We start from the raw sequence: 19,842 nt of genomic DNA, 5'->3' as shown, positions 1-19,842 counted from the left end.
CACTCCAGTGAGAGCGTCTGTCAGCCACTCAGGCCACAAGAATGAGCACACAACAATATTGTGCTCAAAACATCAGCAAACTGCTTCATAAAACCTGACCGTGAATCAATGTATTGCAGAAAGAACTGGGCGTGTGTCAGAACACAACCCTTGTGTTGACACTATGAACTAAACCTGGAGTGGGCCAACCGGTTCTGTGCTTAGAAATAATGGACTGAAAATCTGAGATTTAAGGGAGCCCTGTAATGTCATATACAGTATATATATATATATATATATATATATATATATATATATATATATATATATATATATATATATTAGTGCTGGGCAAGTTAACGCGTTATTATCGCGTTAACGCATTTATTAATTAATGCCGACAATTTTTTTATCGCGCGTTAACGCAGTTTTTTTTATTATTATTATTTTGAAAGTCTGTTGCTCACTGGCTCAATACACATAGGCCTACAGTCAAACCATGATCACAGGAGGGGTGGGATGTTGGTCAGCCAGCAAATAGCCCACCCAAACAAGCAGTAGAGGGGCTTTGGCAGGTTCTCTCAGGTGAACAGAAAGGGGGCTGTAGTCAACCAAAGAAATCCTTAGTCGACCAAAGTCTTGTCCTGCGCAACGATTAGTCGACGTAAAAAAAAAAAAAAAAAAGACGCGATGTTTTGATTCAACATTTTTTAACAATTGTCATAGAGCATTTATAAAACAACAACGAAAAAACATCAAAAATACATAAAACTATAATAATAATACAATTCTTTGAAAATTAAGTGATTTTTTTTTAACTGCAAAAAGTGAGGAGCTCTGTCCTAGGTCTATAGTGACAGTCACAATCGCGCACCTGACCACACCACACGCTACAAAAAATATAACTGCTATCTGCCACAATGAAAAATCCTAACAAAAGCTCTCGTTTATACAGGCTGTATATTCTTCTTTACTTTCAAAGCTATAGGTTAACTTTTGTCCAGCCTATCTAGGCGTTTTGAAACAAACACACACAAAAACCCAAAGAGCCTAAAAAACAATCCTAATAATAATAGGCTTTATTGTAGGACCGCATATAGGTTTATTTTCGTTTTGTTACATTATTTAGGCTATTTTCAAATGCGTCAAGTGTAGCCTACAAATAAAAACAAAAACATATCAAGAAAACACAATCTATTGAGTCAGCATGATAAAGCCGTTAAAGGGACTGCTCACGTCTTTTGCGCGCTCAAGTTCGATTTCAAATGTAGGCGCGCGGTGTGCGCTAATGATGGAAGCAACGGTCGCGGTGCGACGCGCTCTTTTTTTTCCAAGTGCGTCCACGCCGCATCGAGATACAAACATATAGTGTATAAAAACATAAAAACCGAAACAAGTAGCGTTCTAACTGAATGAATACAGCTAAACTACCTATATCCCTTACTGAGCACGAAGCAGCAGCGCAGCCAGCCACAGGTGCGAACCGAGTGTTCTGTGTGTGTGCGCTAAACTGTGGCGCTGTTACAAAATAGCCTAAATTAAAGCATTTAAAGTTGGGGATAAACCATAGGCTAATTATATTTAGAATACAGTAATATTTAACTGCTTATAAAGGAATAAATATCAAGGAGTAAATCATTGAAAATTTCTTTCTATTGGTAAAAAAAAAATGCAACTGGTCGACCAATAAGAATGTCAGTCGACCAAGACGGTATCGAGCGATTAGTCGACTAAACGACTAAAGTTGACAGCCCTAGCACAGCGCTCCGCGAGTGAATGACAGGCGCTCTATGGATATAGTAACCATGGCAACGGCTTCTGTGCGCTACGCAGCTGTAGCCTTTTTAACTTAAATTAAAATGATACATAACTTTACCTGATAGGCCTGCGTTTATTTTAGCGGGGATGCTCTGCCATGTGAATTCCCTCCTGTTGATGTCCTGATAACTATTTAGATTCTGGAAACTCACAAACAGCGAGCCGAGGATCAGTCTCTCTTCCAATGATTTGTGCTGCGCGTCGTGTACAAAAAGTTAGACAATTCAACTTCGGCAACGCGCGGGCGCGTGCGTGAGGCGAGCATGACCGCAACAGTTTCACAGGAACGCACCCGCTTGTCGCTCCACCTGTGCTCGACCACTTCACCTCACTCTAGGCACTTCTGCGTCAGACCTACGCCGGAGCCTCTACGCTATAGACTACGCGTTGGTTTCCATTTATATATCTGCGTCGTTGTCCGCGTTGACGCGCAATTACACATGCAGAGGGAGAGTGTGAAACCCGGGGAGCGGTTCTAGCAATCACAGCGCTTGCGGTACGCGTAGAATTGACGTTTCATTTTTGGAGAGATGCACGTCAGGGTACGCGCGCTACACAGCTACGGCGTGAGTTCGACACAGAAGTATAAATTGGGCTTAATTACCTCTGTTTAATGTAATCTTACGTGGGAAACCATGGCATGCCATGACCAAACCTAAGCTGCTATCAGAGAAGTAACGTTGGTCGACTTATATCTGTAGTAGTGATCATGACCCTTTGACTACATAGACTGTTTCTGCTGCTCCCTGATACAAGATACCTGTTCCGAAAAAAAAACAAGAAAACTGGACTCATTTTAACAAGCTAGATAAAAGGTAATGCCCTGGCAGTGGCAAATAGCTTTGTTTAAATATTTGATTTGATTACATTAATGTTTAATTTGAGATTTACAAGAAATATTTTATTGATACTGTGTAAAAGGGAATACTGCTGGTATAAAAGCACCTTATTTGTTTAAAGTTTTTGCAAACCACATGTTATTGCACTTTTGTAGCAGTACATTTAAATCAAAAGTGCGCAATACACTACTTTAGAATTCATTATTCAATTTTGCGCGTAACAATGCGAATAATCGCAAGAAAATCATGCGATTAATCGCAATAAAAAATTTTAATCGTTGCCCAGCACTAATATATATATATACACATACACACACACGATCTTATAACAAACAATCACGATCTGAATCATGATATTCCCAATTTTCAGATGTACTATCGAGAATATCCAGACTGGAACAAGCTTATGGATTTATCTGCATAATTTACAACACAATATTGTATTAAACAATCAGTTGTAAAATAGTCATTAAACCCCGAGTTAAACTTAAAACACTTCTTTAAAACACTGCATAGTCTGTATGCATTAAATATACATTGATTCTTATTAAAAATCTTTAAGTAAATACTCGACATATTTTTGTGTATATTTGACTGCCTGAAACCCCATGTATACTTTGGTCGTCCTTGTTCAGTTTCGTCTCGCAGCGCGCACACAGAAAGCGTGTGAGGATCAGTCTCTTTCACAGTTAAATGCACTTTTAAAAACTCTTTTTAAAATAAAGCATGTCCTGCAGTAGACTGCATTTTTCGACAATCACGTTACATTATTTGACTGATTTGGATTTTAAGTTTAGGCTTTTAAGAAGGGGCGAAAGCACAATAAAAAGCTTTAAATTGGGCAGGCTTAAAGGGTTATTTCACCCCCAAATTTAAATTCTGTCATTGTCGTTCCAAACCCGTAAGACTTTCATTCATCTTCGGAACACAAATGAAGATCTTTTTGATGAAATCTGAAAGCTTTCCTTCCCTCCGTTGACAGCTACGCAACTACCACTTTGACGCTTCAAATATTCAATAAGAGATTGTAAAACGAATCCATATGAATTGAGCGGTTTAGTTAAAAAGAGATACAATTGCTTTATATGATGAACAGATTGAATTTAGGCTTTTTTCACATAAACATTCATCAACTCACACATCAGTTGTGGTAGACGGAAGCTCAAGCATGTTCGCTTGACGTGCAAGAACCAATGAGGTTCATTCTTCTGTTACGCAGCACGTTTGAGATTTAAAAAGAACCAATTAGGCTTGGTCTTGCACGTCAAGCAGGTTCGGTTGAGCGTTTATGTTCGCTGATCAATGTTTAAATGTGAATAAAAGCCTAATTTAAAAAGTCAAAAGTTGCTTTCAAACACTCCTGTGTGTATCAGTATAAGCGCTCTTTCAAAGATGTCTATTTACAACTTGTTTTTGAAGTGTTGATCATTAGCCAATCACAGACATATCTGTTGAGCGTGTGTGTGAACAGAAGAGATCAAGTTAATCAGAATCCGCTAAACAACGCTCGTTTTTCGTGCTGTTTAGTACTACACTGCAAAGTTTCTGGATTTACAACTGTATTTAAATGCATGGTTGAATCCCAAACTGCAATGATTGACAGTGATATAAAAATAGCAACAGACGGGACAAAACAATCTGATACTGTATGTCAAAATAGATGTGCATTAAGTCTTATAGTGTAAATGCAAACTAATAGACCAACCACTTGTAATGTGTACAGGTATGTGTTTTTCTGTCCAATTAAGTTCTGAAGAGGTCTGTGCTCAATTAGTCTGATTGGGTTCTCTTGTTCATTAAAAAGAACCACCCCAATTGAGAGGTTAATTAGGAAATTGAACAGCATGTTCTGTTGTATGATCATTGTTGCATGCAGCCAGCGACCACAGTACAACTGAAAACTGGGCTGATTGTTTATTGTCCAAAGATAATTGTGCAATGCACAAGTCTTTCTTTCTCTCCATTAAAAAAAAAACACAAATTCACAGCTCTACTGCTAGTCATAACGAACATAACACGCATTTCATTTCAGAATGTATTAATGATGGTACAGTTTAAAATATTAGAGTGTCAAAATATCATTAGTGAAGCAATGCATTACAGCTCAGCAGCACGGCTATTTAAAGCAACTTGGATATTAAGCTGCTCTCTGCTTATCATTGATGAACAGGAAACACGTTTCAATGATAATCCCTCTGAGTGTGAAAAAGAGGAACAAAACTTATTCTGTCACAAAATTTCAGCAGTCTTTAATTCAATATAATCATTTGTGGCTTTAGTGGCTGGGGACTGTAAAACTTACAAACAAATATTAATATTTTTAATATAATATTTACATAAATATTTTTGATTTACTTTTTTTTTGTTTTTGTAATCAACCTGATTTAATAATATATACATTATCATTGCCATCTATATTATATGATATGAAATATCTCATTTTTACCTATTATAAAATGTTGTCAGGATTGCCATTCCAAATGAATGAATGCTAATAATTTCAATTGGTTTATTTGTTTTACATTAAACAAAAACTTAAAGGGCACGTACCTTAAATGTCCTGTAAAGCTTTACTATGACAAGCTGATTTACAATAAACTGCTGCTTCAATTCTAAATGCTATACGAGACAATGTCTAGGTAAAACAATCGGTTCACAGACTTAAGCCGTTAACCAATCTGCTTACAGGATTTCCTGTTATGGCTTACATGTCATTCTGGAGTGTATGGGTGAAAGCGAATGATGTCAAGACACAAAGAAACAACAAATGACTTTGAACTGGGATAACCTCAGGATTAAAACACAACAGCACAAAGCTGAAGGTAACAAAAGATGCATAGACCACTTGGGTGTTTGCAAACAGCCATGACATGTTTTGTGGGCGGAGCCTACCTGGTGGCAGAAAGTGACAGATCTGCAGTAGCAGTCCATGGAAGCCACAGAACAAAAATATAAAAAAGAATCTCAATTCTGATAAGAGAAATCAGAATCGTGAGATATAAACTTGATATTCTGACTTTTTTTTCCTCAGAATTGTGATATAAACTTGCGACTATGAGTTACAGTGAGAAAAAAGTGTTACAGGTTTAAATATTATTTCATAATGTAACTGTAGGGCTAATACATTATGTCCCCTCTGAACTGCATATGTGATTATTATATAGATCTTTTGTTTACATAAAATGTTTATAGTAGAGTTGGCGCAGGTTTTATCAGTCCAGCCCGTTCGTTTAATGGATTGCAACCATCGTCTACGTTTAGCTTGATGATGGTTTTCTGTAAAAATTACGATTTTTTTTTACATTCTGAAAGGCACAAGAGGACATTTTTCCTCTTATTCGGTGGATCTCGACTGTTTCCCGCCAATTGTTACCACTGTTTTTCTGCCACCACAATGACGTCTGCTTCCAAATGGTCTAGCAACATACATTGTGCTGTACAATAAATCACCTGCAGTGATAACAGATGAGAGGAAAACCAATCATCTTCAATCCTGATATTTGCACTCTACTAGATGGAAAGGTATATCAACTAAACCAAGCGAGCCTCTCCCTCAGAGTTAACTTCTATCACTCATGTTTCAATCCCCGCAACACTGAAAGCACATCTGTCATCATGGAGATGACCAGACAGACAACCAGTCTGCTGTTCCACAGTGACGTCAGTGGCAAAGACCTGTGAGAGCTGCTCAAATGGCCAAGTTTACCATTAGAAAACACTCTCTGAGTGACTTTTTTCAGCCATCATGAGTGAATAGTATGTGAGTACTGGACAAATAGAGGTTATTGATACATTTATTGAACTTTCCCATGGCTTGGTTTCCACTAAACACTTAGGCCTAAATAAAATAAAAAAGTCTGAATATAATCAATAGCAAATAACAGTATGATGAAGTTAGACAAGACTTCTCCCTTGATTTGTGTAATGGTCTAAAAGCAATAATAAAGTAGCGCATAACGCTTTGAACCAGTTGTGAGTTTTGCAGTAATGAAATGATCGAAGGAAATACAATACAATGTAACAATGGTTTTCTCTTGAACTTCTTGTCTATATGAAATTATCAACCCTGCCAACTGAAAATGTTTTAGGCTTCAGGCTGGGATCAGAGACAGTTTGGATCAAATTTGAGATATGAATTTCAAAATAAGTTGTAAGCAACAACATGACAGGATTAAAACAAACAAAACCAAACATAAGCATGTTATTGGTTGATGGACAATTCAAGATGGCAGCATAGCTCACACAAGCATACGAACTTCAAAGCCAACAATGACAGAACAATCAACAATAAAAGGCAGTACTAAAAAGGACTTGAAGAGAAAAATAACATGCACAAAAAAAATCAGTTCAGGTCTTTAATGATTGTTAAATACAACTAAAAGTATTATATTAAAACATTTCTTTTTAAATAAGGCTGAAATAAAATAAAATATTAGATAAACTCAAACTTTTTAAAAAAAATTGAAAATTTGAAATGTTGCCTTTGCAACTAACTGAAATAAAATAAGTTGAAGTAAAATTACTTTAGCAAAAGTAATTTTGGGGGGTTTAGCAAAACAAATATTTTTTTACAAATTAATAAAAATGACAAAGGCAGATAACAAAATTACTATAACTTAACCTAAAATTAAAATTAAAACCAAAAATGTAAAACCAAAAAGAAATTAAAAATATTAAGAAATACCTATAAAAGTATATAAATAATACTACTAAAATAACACAGGTCATGTTATGTGTAGTTTCCAACCATATAGTATGCAAACAGGAGTACCTCAACTGTATTACCTCAACAATATGTCCAAATATGAGGTATTACTATTCACAAAACACTAGGTGGAAAAACACATAACTATTGTATCTGCTGAGATTCAAAAGTCTTCAACCAGTGGAAACTTTCCCATAATGCCACAGGAGCTGTCAAAGTCAAAAACAAGTTGACACTCAGAGAACTGTAAGCTACAGTAAATGGCTCTTTTCAAGTGCTATAGGCACCAAGAAAGTTGCACATCATGGTTAAATTGCATTTGTTAACTTCAACATTCACTGCTGATAGGTCAAAAGACAAACGGTTCAAAAAAACAACGTCAACATGGCAGATGCAACATGTCCGTGAATGTATTTATACTACAACACCAGCAAACCTAATAACATGTTTGAGTGTATCCAAATTCTCATATATTATTCATATTCAATGGAAACTGACTTCTCAAAATTGGAAGTAAAGCACAAACCTGGTCAAGAAACAGGCTTGATGACCTAAATCGGAGGTGTGGCGGCATTTTGACTTTCCGTAGACTAATAATAATCACCACCGTGAGAAGCACCAGTCACCTCCGTTTTCATGTAAAAGTCAATAATACGACAATTGCGAGAGCCACGGAGATCACAAGGTGCATCAGTGTTTCCGTGGCAACCAGGTGTTGTATTTATTTTACTATCTCTTTCTCTAAATGTGTTTTTTTAACTCTTACTAGTGTAATGATACAAATTATAACAAAATTAGAATCTTGCCTTTATTAATGTAAAACCCCTGTCAATCTGGTACTAATTTGACAGTCTTTTAGGCCATCCTTAAAAATATTCTTGTTTGCCGTAACCCGACCGACCCTGTCAATTTAGGACCGACCCAATTTTTTATTTTTTTTCCCTTTTAGTCCGACCGACTTGCCGGTTGTAAACTTGCATTAAGACCGACCGATATTTTTTTTTCTCTTCAAACAACTAATACAAATGCAATAAAATATAAATTATATTATAGTAAGTATTGTGAATATAAATTGCATAGGCTACGTTCTTTCTTTTAAATAAAAACCCGTGGCGTCATCTATTATGATTATGTTTACACCATTGGTTTACGCATGTCACACTATGTCTGTGCGTTCGCTTCGTTTCATTCACGGTCAATGGTTCGCGCTCGCGGCTGCTTGTGAAATACGTCTGTATGAGCCTACATTTAGGCGCTCATTATTCGAAATTCTTAATGGTCAAATAGGGAATAGATGTTAACGGCCTTTTCTCGGAGCGCGTCCAGCTCCTCACGATATGGCCGCCGCGAACGCGCGTCACACAGCAACGGCAGGCTCTGACAAACACACATAAGTATGGGAAGCCAAACACACCAAAAGTGGGACGAAACGGACATGTAATCTGTGCGGCTCAATGGACCGAGACGCGCGAGCGCGACAGACTCGATAGCCCAGGGAGGAAGTGTTTGCTTGCGCGACCTAATCTCACCACCAGCGCCGCGCTGACCAATAAAACAGCACATCCCATACCGAAATGTACTAAATTACACTAAAGAAAATCGACCATTCCATAATATGTCAGGACTACTTAATATAGTTTCTACAATGCGCCTAGCCATTTGACCTCACTGATTTCCGTTAATAATAGCAGATGTTTATGGGTCCAATTTAAACGAATAGTGCCAAATGCGCTGTTTTATTGGTCGGCGCGGCGCTGGTGAGATTAGTCATTTTAATTTATTTGTTTCCCTCTGAAAATCCACTCTTTTTCCCCAAATGAATGCAGCTGGAATTAATGCAATAAACATGTTTTTTGACAAAGATTTCAAATTGTTTGTTGTCTAACCTGTATCAGAATGAGATTCGCAATGGTGCGCCCAAAGGCATAGGTTGAAGACACAGTCAGTGGCGTCACGATATGCAAATTTGTTTAAATTCATACCGACGTAAACACCATGACCAAAATTGTCTTTTTTTTTTCGTTGAATTTTGAAAAAAAATATATAGACCTACCTACCGACCCTTTTTTTTTTTTTTTTTTGCTGTTACTGCAAACCAAAATATTTTTAAGGATGGCCTTACATAGTGTGCGAAGGTACCAGTGTCCAGCCTCTTGACCAAACAGACAGAAAGACTGAGTTGAAACAACCTTGAAGGGAATTTTTTTAATGTAGTTTTATTATTTGACAAATATATTTTAAATTAAAAAGAAATGTGCAGCATTTTTTTTTTGAGAAATAATAAAAGGGACACTTTTGTCTTAAATCTCATTTGTTAAAAAAATCGTGAGAAAATCGTATCGTGAAACCAGTATCGTGAATCGTATCGCATCGTGAGATGAGTGAATCGTTACATCCCTATGAGCTATATAACATTGATTTGTTTTATGTACATTTGCACACCTGTCTAATAAAGTACATGCAAGAGCAGCTTCCCTGTTAAGTCGTGACAAGTGAAGCTCTGTCAAGTCCATGTTAGTCGCGGACGTGGAGCTCTTGGCATCTCGAAAACGCCACACTGATATTGATTTATTTTATTTCTCCTTTTGTCCCAAAGTCTGCTTGCCATGGTCCATAATGTTTGAGCGAAACAACAACAGCGTACCGCTAGACGTTACGCACTACGCAGTTGTCCACGTCTGTCGCCATGGTTACTATGGCAGTACAAGCGGAAACCAGGGATAACGCGGATATTACGTCATTGACAGGCGACAAGTGAACAGGGACGGGCACTTTTTAAAATTGTGAATTACTCTGAATTTACAAATTCTTGGAAACATTTCGGATAATTGAAGTACACAATTGAAAGAAATATATAACACTGTGCAAGTGGTTCTTGGATATTTTGATACAAAATTCTTACATAGTGTACCTTTAAGTATATGGTAGGATCACACCAGAAGCAAGTTTGTCCACATAACACGAACATAACTGATACATACCTGTCAGTGACTGTGGACCGTGTGTCACTCATTGGGCTTTTGTTTTTAGCTGTTATTCGTCCTATATCCTATAGTCATTTTCAGATGCATCAGGAGAAGCATCGGTTTCTGATGTTGCATGAGGCTGTTGCATCCGTATTCTGTTGTGTTGACCAGGAGGTTCTCTAATTAGAAAAAACAGAAAATGTATTATAAAATATTCCATGCAGTTCACCAAAACCGCAATTCAATCCAAATGATTCCAGGCAATCATATTCAAAACACACCCAAAAGTCCATACACTTATGACATTATATGATAGACAACATAAGATCATGTAATACGTTTAAAAAAAAATAAAGCAAAAAATCAGCACATAAAGCATTTATGCATGATATTTTCCAACACCAAATAACTATTAAGTAACTCAAATAACATTTGGTTCATCCAGAGGTGGTGCTGTTTACAAATAAACAAAAAAAACGGTTTATAAAAACAACAATATTAACTCTAACGTTACATCTAATATACTAGAAACATACAAAATATGTTCTATATATACAAACCATATTATCTTGTTAGGTTTTACAGTAGGCTATGGCAAGTTAGGAGGCTTGTACAGATCAGCTCAATAATTTAACCAAAATAACTCTCGGAATTGGTAATTTTTCGTTATTGTACAGCTGTAAATTTAACGTTACCTTCGTATTCAGCAGCAGCTCCCAGGTGAAGTCGAAACACTTCCTACTGCTCGAAGTAACACTGCTTTGGAAATTAAAACACTTTTGAGTGTCCAAATGCTGAACGTGAGTGTGTGTATGTTTGTCCACAGCCAACACAACAGCAGTTTGATACTCGTACTGCAAAACGAGACTGCAGACAAGGCCTTTGCTATGCTAAAGCTAACAGCAGCCTAATAACGTCCACTCCAAAACGCGCTATTTTCCCAACAACAATAACAAACAGCCGGGGGGCATCCACACCGATCCCACAGTCATCCAGACAGGGAAAAATGCACGCGCTCATACACGTGTCACTCGCGGAGAGTTTTCTATGGAGCGGCGACGAAATCACTTCAGCATAAAAATAAACAAAACCACTCGATAAAGTTCGCATGGGTATCCCCGCATGCTTTTAGAAATGATACCGAGCTCGTATGAAAGCAATGGTCCACGTTAAAAATCAGTTAGAGGTTGTAGGTTCCGATCCACCAAACTGGGGAAAGTTGAGATGTGCTGCTGCCGTGTCTCCTCCCGCGGGGCTGTGTCTCAAACCCTAGTGAGAGTGAGCCTGCATGGACAGCATTTCCGATTCAACCGAGCACACGCGCGCTCACTCTGCTGAGCTGAGTCGGAACGTACACAAAACTGTTGTATAGGCTACAAGTAGTCAGGCTCACTAGATTTTGAGAAACAGTCAGTGTTATGAGAGTGATGATGGTGATTCAAAGTTGCTTCTTCGCGGAGATTCAATCAAACTCGAATTAAATGCTTAAAAAAGAAGAGAGTCTGTGAAAGATAAATTACTTATAGTTTTAGATGGCTTTGAGTGTAGACGGTTTTGTATTTTGTTCATAGACGCAAACGTACATATTTTGAATGGAACATTTGTGTGTGACTCGGACAAGGCGTTCACTTTTCGTCCATTTTCCGTGATATTATGGGTTTTTAGGAAAGGTCTTGAATTTTTTTATTTACAGCTGGCTAAATGAGTTTATTATTCCGTTGGAAAATGTGAGCCCGTCACTGGTTAAATTAAATTAACTTCAAGCCCAAGAGTGCGGAATTCTTCAACTATTATGTTACTTTGCCACATGGTGGACGTTCGCAAAATTGCAACGCGTTATGGACACTTTACTTAGCTAGGCTACTTGAGTTGGACCTTTTACATGCATTATGGATTTTGTTTAGTAATTACTCTATGTAAGATATCATAATAAAAAGAAGAAGACACTGTTTAAAATACACGTAAATGCACTCATTTTCCCTAAAAAATTAAGTCATGAATCTCAAGATGATTTCTTAAGAGTTGCTAAGATTTCTGCCTAAACAAACAAAAATCACTTTAATTTTAATAAAAAAGGTTAAAAAATAATATTAATATTATAAAACTAAACTGCTTTACAAAATAAATAATAAAACATCATGTCAAATCACTTAGGCCAACATTTATTTTTTCCAAAAACCTAAGTATTTTAATTAATAGACTTTTTTTCATTTTACAATCTCTAGGCAGTGAAACCACCTAGGCATTTTTGTCATTAAACCCCATGAATATCTTAATGATTTTTAAATTCAGAATTAATGAATTTCTGTATTTTTCAAGTTAGGCTAGTAGATCTGCACAACAAGAAATGTCTTGTCGGTCAGAATTACGATTCTTGCCACTAAGGTCTATTAGTTACAGTGCTAAAACTATCCACCAATCTGAACTTCTGTATCTATGAAACAATTACACACGATTAAAGAATAATTTAAGGCACGCAATGTGAACGTAGCCTTAGTTATGATGTTCAATCTGACATGTGGAATGAGACAACACCCAAAATACATTAATAACTATGGCAAAGATGATGATGATGATGTTTATTGATTTTATCAACTGGTGTAATCAATTCACCATTCGTCATCACTCAACTTCACAATTTGAAAATGGTTACATTTCAATAACAAGACTTTTTGGATTTACTTTTACATTCGAAGTCATTAATCACACACAAAGCATTCAGTAATCTTCCAGAAACAATTAGTAGACTTTCATGATCATTTCTGAACATTGCACATACTAAAAGTTTAATGGGAAAGAATGTGCATTACTAATTCAAATGTATCACAAGTAGTTCCTAATTACAAAAATATCAAATATTTCCAGTACTTAACAGTTTAAACACTTAATTCCTTATGAGTACAAATATATCACATTAGATTTGATTGTAAGAATTTTTTTGTTAATCATAATGGTAAATAAAAAACTTTTAAGGGCTCTGATACAGCATGGGTTTTCCCATGTGTAGTATATTACCAGCCAGAAGTGAACTTTAATGGCTGATATCCTTTTTAAAAAATATGTAAACATCTATTAGAGGCAGAGATTTATTAGCTGTAACGCTGATTCTCATTCTTCTCTCCAGTGTTAGAAACAAGAGGCCAATCTACTGGCTGCATCTAAGAGATCTTTCAGTCTCTCTTCATGTCCTGCCCGTTGACCTCTGCCATCCTGTGACGATTCATCCAGTGCTGGTATTTGACCAGGGATTTGCGGTATGCGAAAGGCCCGATGTCAGCCATGAACACCCAGGACAGCGCATACATGGCCACGCCGCCACACTTAATGATGAACTTAGGTTTCGGAGAGATCAGCTCACAGTACAGCATGTTGCCGCCGACAAAAATGCGCATGAATACAAACAGCAGAACGAACAGAACGTCCACCACGTCTCCCAGTAAGCTGTTGTAGCGGCCAGAGTGTTTCAAGAACCAACGCGTCTGGAGGAGGGGGTTCGTGATCTCGCTGCCAAACAGCACGGCACAAGCCTCGACGCCCGACTCGCCCAACCAGAGAGTGAGCAGAATACCCAGGATGCTCATGGTGTGGTGAGCGAGCATCACCAGGCCCTCGGTGCGGAAGTACACACACCAGGCCATGTCAAAGATAAAGTAGCCCAGACTGACCACCATAGCGGTGATCTGCAGAGCGGTGTTCTTTGTACCTGCAGATGATATATAGGAAAATATGAGAATTTGCAATGAAAAAAAGACAATACGGCAATGCTAATAAAAAACATAGTATATTAGGGGTGTGCGATATGTTTTTTCTATACTAATATCGTAATTGTTGTTTTAACAATGTGCCAGCTAACATTATCGAGTATTTCACACTTCAATCAAACAAAACAAGCCGAATATCAGCTCGACTGCAAATGTGATATTAAATGTATTTAATAATTCAATAAACAAAATGCTAATATTAAGTGAGTCACATTTTATACACAATATTGCCTGTTATTGTCTGTCACAGCAGAACTGCTGCGCATCTCCGAGCTATTTTGTTACTGAATCTGTGTTTTTGAACAAATCGGTTGAGTAAATGATTCAATGACCCATTCATTAACAGTTACTTGCTTTGTTTTGTAATGAATCAGCCATTTGAACGAATCGGTTGACTGAATGATTCAATGGCTCACTCATTAAGAACGAATATACCTACTTCCCTAGTCGAAAAACAGTATGTGAAAAGAAGAATAGTATGTCCAAATTCAACAGTAGGTGCAAAGTAACTGGATGACTGACATTATTTTTTTTTTTTTAATAAGGTAATCTTTAATCAAAATAACTTCCCCTCCCTTTTGCAGTGACATCTCTTCTCTTCTCTGATGATGTGTTTACTGGCGTGAGGGCGGGACAACCTGTCACTCACATGAGATCAACCAATAGCAAACCACAACCATCCAATCAATTCCCCATGGACAAATTAAGTCCTGCCCTACATTTTTTCTTGTTCGATAAGCTGTTTCACTCGGATATACATCACAATAGGGAAGAAGAAAAGATCTTCGCTACTTCCGTTTCATGCCGACTTTAACGGTCGAAAAGTAAGTTCTTCATCAAATTCTGTATCTATTTAGTATGCGATTTCAGACGCAGCGAGTGACTTGCAGCACCTATTGATGGTGTTAGTGTCATACTTAAAGTATAATTCGTTTAACCATATATTTTAATATTCAAAATGATTTATACAATTGTAATTGCAGTATAAATGCATTTATGCCACATCTGAGCTGCATTAAACAGCCGAGCACACCCCTATTAAATAAACATTAACATTTGGTACATCTTGCCTGGGTTGGTGAAAGGCCACGGTCCATCTATGTATCCAATGTAAGCAGTTATACAGACTGCAAGGATGCCATGGAATAGTGTAACTAGCCGACAGTTCCATTCATAGCCACAAGTGCCATTTGCATAGCACAGCAAAGCATAAAGAGCAATCCACCCAGCTAAGCACACTCCGACAGCCAGCATCAACGGCGACATCTTTATTCTGTGAACCTAATCAAATACAATGAGCTGTCACATTCAGAAAACACTTTATCATGTTAGATTGGATGCATGCATTCATGAAAGTACTTACTTGAAGCACCACAACGCTTAAGTGACTGTTTAAAAATGGCACTTTCCCTTTGATTCTGATGTGGAATAAGCGCTAAAACCACTCGAGTATGTCTGAAGGGGTATCAGTGGATTTCACATTAACAGTTGAGAAATACTAGAGTTTGGCTTGTATCTGGGTGTGTCAAAACTAGACCAAAAGTAACTGTGGCAACCTTATCCACAGCTCTTTATCCAATTGTTGTCCAAACCTCGGATGTGAAGCAGTTGAACTATGTCAATATTAAGTTATTTTATCAGGATATTGATAAGTATGTATAGGTTTGAGAAATGAGAAAGCCCCGTCTTAAGCCCTGTTTCCACCAAGAATGGTAACTATAAAGATAACTATAATAACAATAACTATGTTAGCATCCCCACCAATGCACGATAACGTTTCGTTTCATCTAAGTGAACTGCAGTTTTGTCGTCTGCCACTTTAAAAGTCTCAAGTTCTTTAAAGCAGGATGGATTCTGATTGGCAGTCAATGTTTTATCTTCATCAACTGGGGGGAAAAAAATAAAAAATTTGAAAGTGATTCCAATGATATCGTTTCTCTATGCTGTAATCGTTAGTTGTGGTGTGGATTCTTTATATATTTAGAACAATTTTTAGAACTATATCTTTATCGTTATAGTTATCATCATTGATGTGAACAAGCCATTATAAATAAAAAATACAATAAAAAAATACAATAAAAATAATTAAAAATAAATGTATTAATTGCTCCTTTTCATTTAATCATATTAGCTGGTTTATTTTAGTGAATCAAAAACATAAAAATAGATAAATCAAATATATGTGGTTAACACTATTTTCATGTGCCCTTGCTACACGTTACATGTATTTTACTATAGTAATAACTATGGCATAATTACATGCAACCTACCCTAACCCTATAGTAAGTACATGTAGTTAATTGTTATTATTGTACTTAAATGTATAATTACACTGTAACAGGGACACATTAAAATAAAGTGTTACCAATTTTGTGTTTATTATTTTTTATATGATAATTAGCAATAATTATTACATTGCATTAATACCGCTTCTAAATAAAAAAGTAAAATAAGATGTATTTCTGATTTCTTGTAGGGGGAGACCAGGGATGGTAGTAACAGGTTTTGTTTGAGCATCAGTAACAGGTTATGGTTGTTGTTTGTGCTAGATCTCTCAAAATTGGATACATGGTAGCCATATTTGTCTAATACAAATACAACTCACTTGGACGTGTACTACACAATCACAGATTATGTGAGTTAAAGGTCAAACACAAAGAGTTCCATTGTTAAAACCTTCCCCACTACTGGGGTGATTTGTAACACAGGCTGTGAATAGATGTAACAATGAGAGATGATTTGCTGAAATAGTATGCACATAATCTAAATTAATGCAAGAATGTTATTGAAGAACAAAGAATAATCACTTTTGAATAAAGTTGGAATACAAAAAACATATTGTATTTCTTTTGGACTATTTACCACAAAAACAACTGCTGTGTGTGTTCATTCATGTCTGTACTGTATTCCTGTCACATTCAGTCACTGGCTATGCTGCCATCCACTTTTGCGATATCACATAAAAACTGCTGGATTGAAATGCTAAAATGAGCATAAATTCAAAAAAAACGTGCACAAAAAAAACATGCACTCAATTGAGGCGGATAATGTATAATCTGATAATCTGAAAAGAAGACATGCGCATATACAATGAAAACATATTTATCACATAAATCTCTTGATGCGCAACAAAAAAACTCACGTGACTTTGCCTTAACAGAGGATGTGATTGATACCTGGACTCCTGATGGATTGATACATGATGGACACTTGGAATCATCATAAGGAGTTGTAACATGGCTAATTTAGGCTAAGGCAATTTTTTTTTTTTTTACTTTTCTTCCTGAAAATCTGTTTTTTTGGTAATAAAATCTACAGTGTTGCTCACAGTCACATGCCACTTCTCCTGTGAGCTCGAAAAGGTGACGTGAGTGAGTGTATGATATTGATGTCATCACCACAGATCTTTTCTAACTTGTCAAACTGACAGTGTTACAACTGACCCCATGTTACAACACTACCCAGTCTCCCCTATTTGTTGTGTGTTGAAATATAAAATTATCTGACCATTACCATTTAGCAACAAACTTTTCTTATTTCCAAATGTTTTCCTCAAACGTATTAGAAGAATCGTTAACAGAATAGTTAAATTCAGCACTATTCCCAACCCTAGAGTTATGGTACCAAAAAGTCAGTTCAATAAATGGAAATTTCCAATGTAATTGCACTTTTCAAATGTAAAATAAATGAATTAATAAATAAAGTTAATAAATATAAGAGTAAATTGGAATAATCATCACAAAGAGATCTTAAAGAGACAGTTCACCCAAAAATGAAAATTCTGTCATCATTTACTCACCCTCAAGTGGTTCCAAACCTGTATGAATGTCTTTGTTCTGAACACAAATTAAGATATTTAGAAGAACGTTTGTAACCAAACAGTTGTTGGGCCCTATTGACTTCCATAGTATTTTTTTCCCATACTATGGAAGTCAATGGTGCCCCACAACTGTTTGGTTACCCATATTCTTCAAAATATCTTCTTTTGTTTACAGCAGAAGAAAGAAACTCAAACAGGTTGAGGGTGAGTATGATGACAGAATTTTCATTTTTGAGTGAACTATCCCTTTAAGATTCTTTACTCGCAGTAGATACTGATGGACCCAGTATTAAGCTAATCTTCTGAGCTGTGGGTCGGATGAGGTTAATTAAATTAAGAGCAGGTTAAACGTGTAGCCATGAAATTAAATATGTTCTTAAAACAGGAAAAAGGTAAAACAACCTCTTAAAATAGTCACCTCAATAGCATGTTCATTGACAGGCCGGACAGTTATTGAGTGCTCAGCATGGATGCTGTCTTCCTCCGTGCCTCCCGCTTCAGCATCACGTACAGAAGAGCAGCAGCGGACTCGACACGAGGCATTGAGGGATCTCAGTGTTCAGCTCCGGCATCGTCTTCATGGAGATGGTACGCAGATCACCACACAAACAAAAGGCACATTTCAGCCACCCAGTCACTCAGCGACTGGACAACAGCGAGGATGACAACAAAGAGTAAGGCACATCCCTACAGCAGGGCGACCTCTGTTGGTATGGAACGCGAAGAGAGAGAAAAGCGTCCCTCACAACAACCACAGCCCTTGACGACGGAATCCTTGTTTGTTGTCAACATTTCACACTGGATGACGAAATAATAGTGTTTTGTGCCGAACGGAGGGGAAAAACTGAAAGAAACTTCACTTCTGACAGTACTGCTGGCCAACAACCCGAATCAGCCAAACGCCGTCGCGTACAGAAGAGCCCGTAGAAAAACAGCATTCGCTGCTGATACCAAATTTCCAGTTTGGTTATTATAAAATAATAACAATGACTGTAGTGGAACATATTTAAGTATTTTGTCGGTAAACTACATGGTTAATTTTAGCTTAAAGGGATAGTTCACCCAAAAATAAATTGCTGTCATTTACTCACCCACCCTTAAGCTTTTCTAAATCTGCATTATGGTTACAATTATGGTTGAACATAAAGGACAATATAACCCCCTACAGGTTTAGAACAAACCTTGTTTGTGACAAGTAAATTATGACAGAATTTTCATTTTTGGGTGAACTATTCCTTTAAAATATTAGAGGCCCTCAGTTTTTCATTTTCAAAGAGACTACAAAATCTCTTAAAACTATTTATAATAAATTACATTGTATATAAATAATTTAACAATGCTAAATCTGCAAAAACAAACATAAAAAAAATATACAGCTAATATAAGGCTATGCAACCATTGATCATATAGGCTACATATTATCATTATACAGATCAGTGAGTGCAACTCATAACAAGTGCATCATTCTAACTCTAAATCAGGAAATATGCTGAGCTCGAAGTAAAACAAAACAAAACTAACAAATTATCTTAAGAAAATATATCAGTGATAGCCCATTTACTTTTTTCCTTTTAAAAGCTGTAGGCTAGTTGACCAGAGTGAGTAGCAAGTTATAAAGACAGTCCATCTGTGGAATCGGCAAAACAGCTGTTACAATTTTTGTCTCTCTCTTTCCTTAAAAAAAGGTTGAAAACAATTGTTTTAATCTATATGGCATCTGCTTTCATTGTGTCAGTGATTAATTAACACTTTATTCAATAACACCATCTCATTAAATAATACGTCGGCGTCACATGATCCTTCAGAAATCAAAGCATGTTGCAGTCAACTCAAACAACAGTAGGAAAGTGACAGGTTATATGACACTTTGCTGAAGGAGCTTTTATTTAAAATTACTTCATATTATGTCCATATTCATTTTCATAAGAAAATAGTTTTGATACTTTATTCATAA

General features: G+C 36.6%; 2 protein-coding genes across 4 annotated transcripts in view; both read right to left on the bottom strand.

Annotated features, from left to right (window-relative positions):
- arhgef12a (Rho guanine nucleotide exchange factor (GEF) 12a) overlaps positions 1-11,576 on the bottom strand; it is a 54,534-nt gene extending 42,958 nt beyond the window's left edge. For 2 of the 3 annotated variants that reach the window (XM_056263370.1, XM_056263372.1), the window contains exons 1-2: positions 11,003-11,575; positions 10,323-10,486 (exon numbers count right to left, since the gene is read on the bottom strand). In XM_056263370.1, the coding sequence (XP_056119345.1) occupies positions 10,323-10,354 (32 nt within the window). In that variant the 5' untranslated portion in view covers positions 10,355-10,486; positions 11,003-11,575. Of the gene's footprint in view, positions 1-10,322; positions 10,487-11,002 lie in introns of all 3 variants that reach the window. The other variant, XM_056263371.1, reaches the window with a different exon arrangement.
- A 1,296-nt stretch (positions 11,577-12,872) lies between these two features.
- tlcd5a (TLC domain containing 5a) lies at positions 12,873-18,593 on the bottom strand. The gene is made up of 3 exons (XM_056263369.1): positions 18,307-18,593; positions 15,139-15,349; positions 12,873-14,010 (listed from the first exon to the last, which is right to left on the bottom strand). The coding sequence occupies exons 2-3, from the start codon at positions 15,332-15,334 to the stop codon at positions 13,478-13,480; spliced, it is 729 nt and encodes a 242-aa protein (XP_056119344.1). The 5' UTR covers positions 15,335-15,349; positions 18,307-18,593; the 3' UTR covers positions 12,873-13,477.
- Between the last annotated feature and the right edge of the window lie 1,249 nt (positions 18,594-19,842).

Source organism: Rhinichthys klamathensis, unplaced genomic scaffold, assembly GCF_029890125.1.
Source record: "Rhinichthys klamathensis goyatoka isolate OS25496 unplaced genomic scaffold, OSU_Roscu_1.1 h1tg000206l_1, whole genome shotgun sequence".
Lineage (NCBI taxonomy): Eukaryota > Metazoa > Chordata > Actinopteri > Cypriniformes > Leuciscidae > Rhinichthys > Rhinichthys klamathensis.
Note: the sequence above shows the minus strand (reverse complement) of the source record. Positions and strands in the feature narration are given on the sequence as shown.

What these genes read in the sequence shown, in the direction of transcription:
- tlcd5a (XM_056263369.1), bottom strand. Translation starts at nt 15,334, where the DNA reads ATGTCGCCGTTGATGCTGGCTGTCGGAGTGTGCTTAGCTGGGTGGATT. An exon ending in GTGGCCTTTCACCAACCCAG is followed by an intron (nt 14,011 to 15,138) that starts GCAAGATGTACC and finishes TATCATCTGCAG; the next exon opens with GTACAAAGAACACCGCTCTG.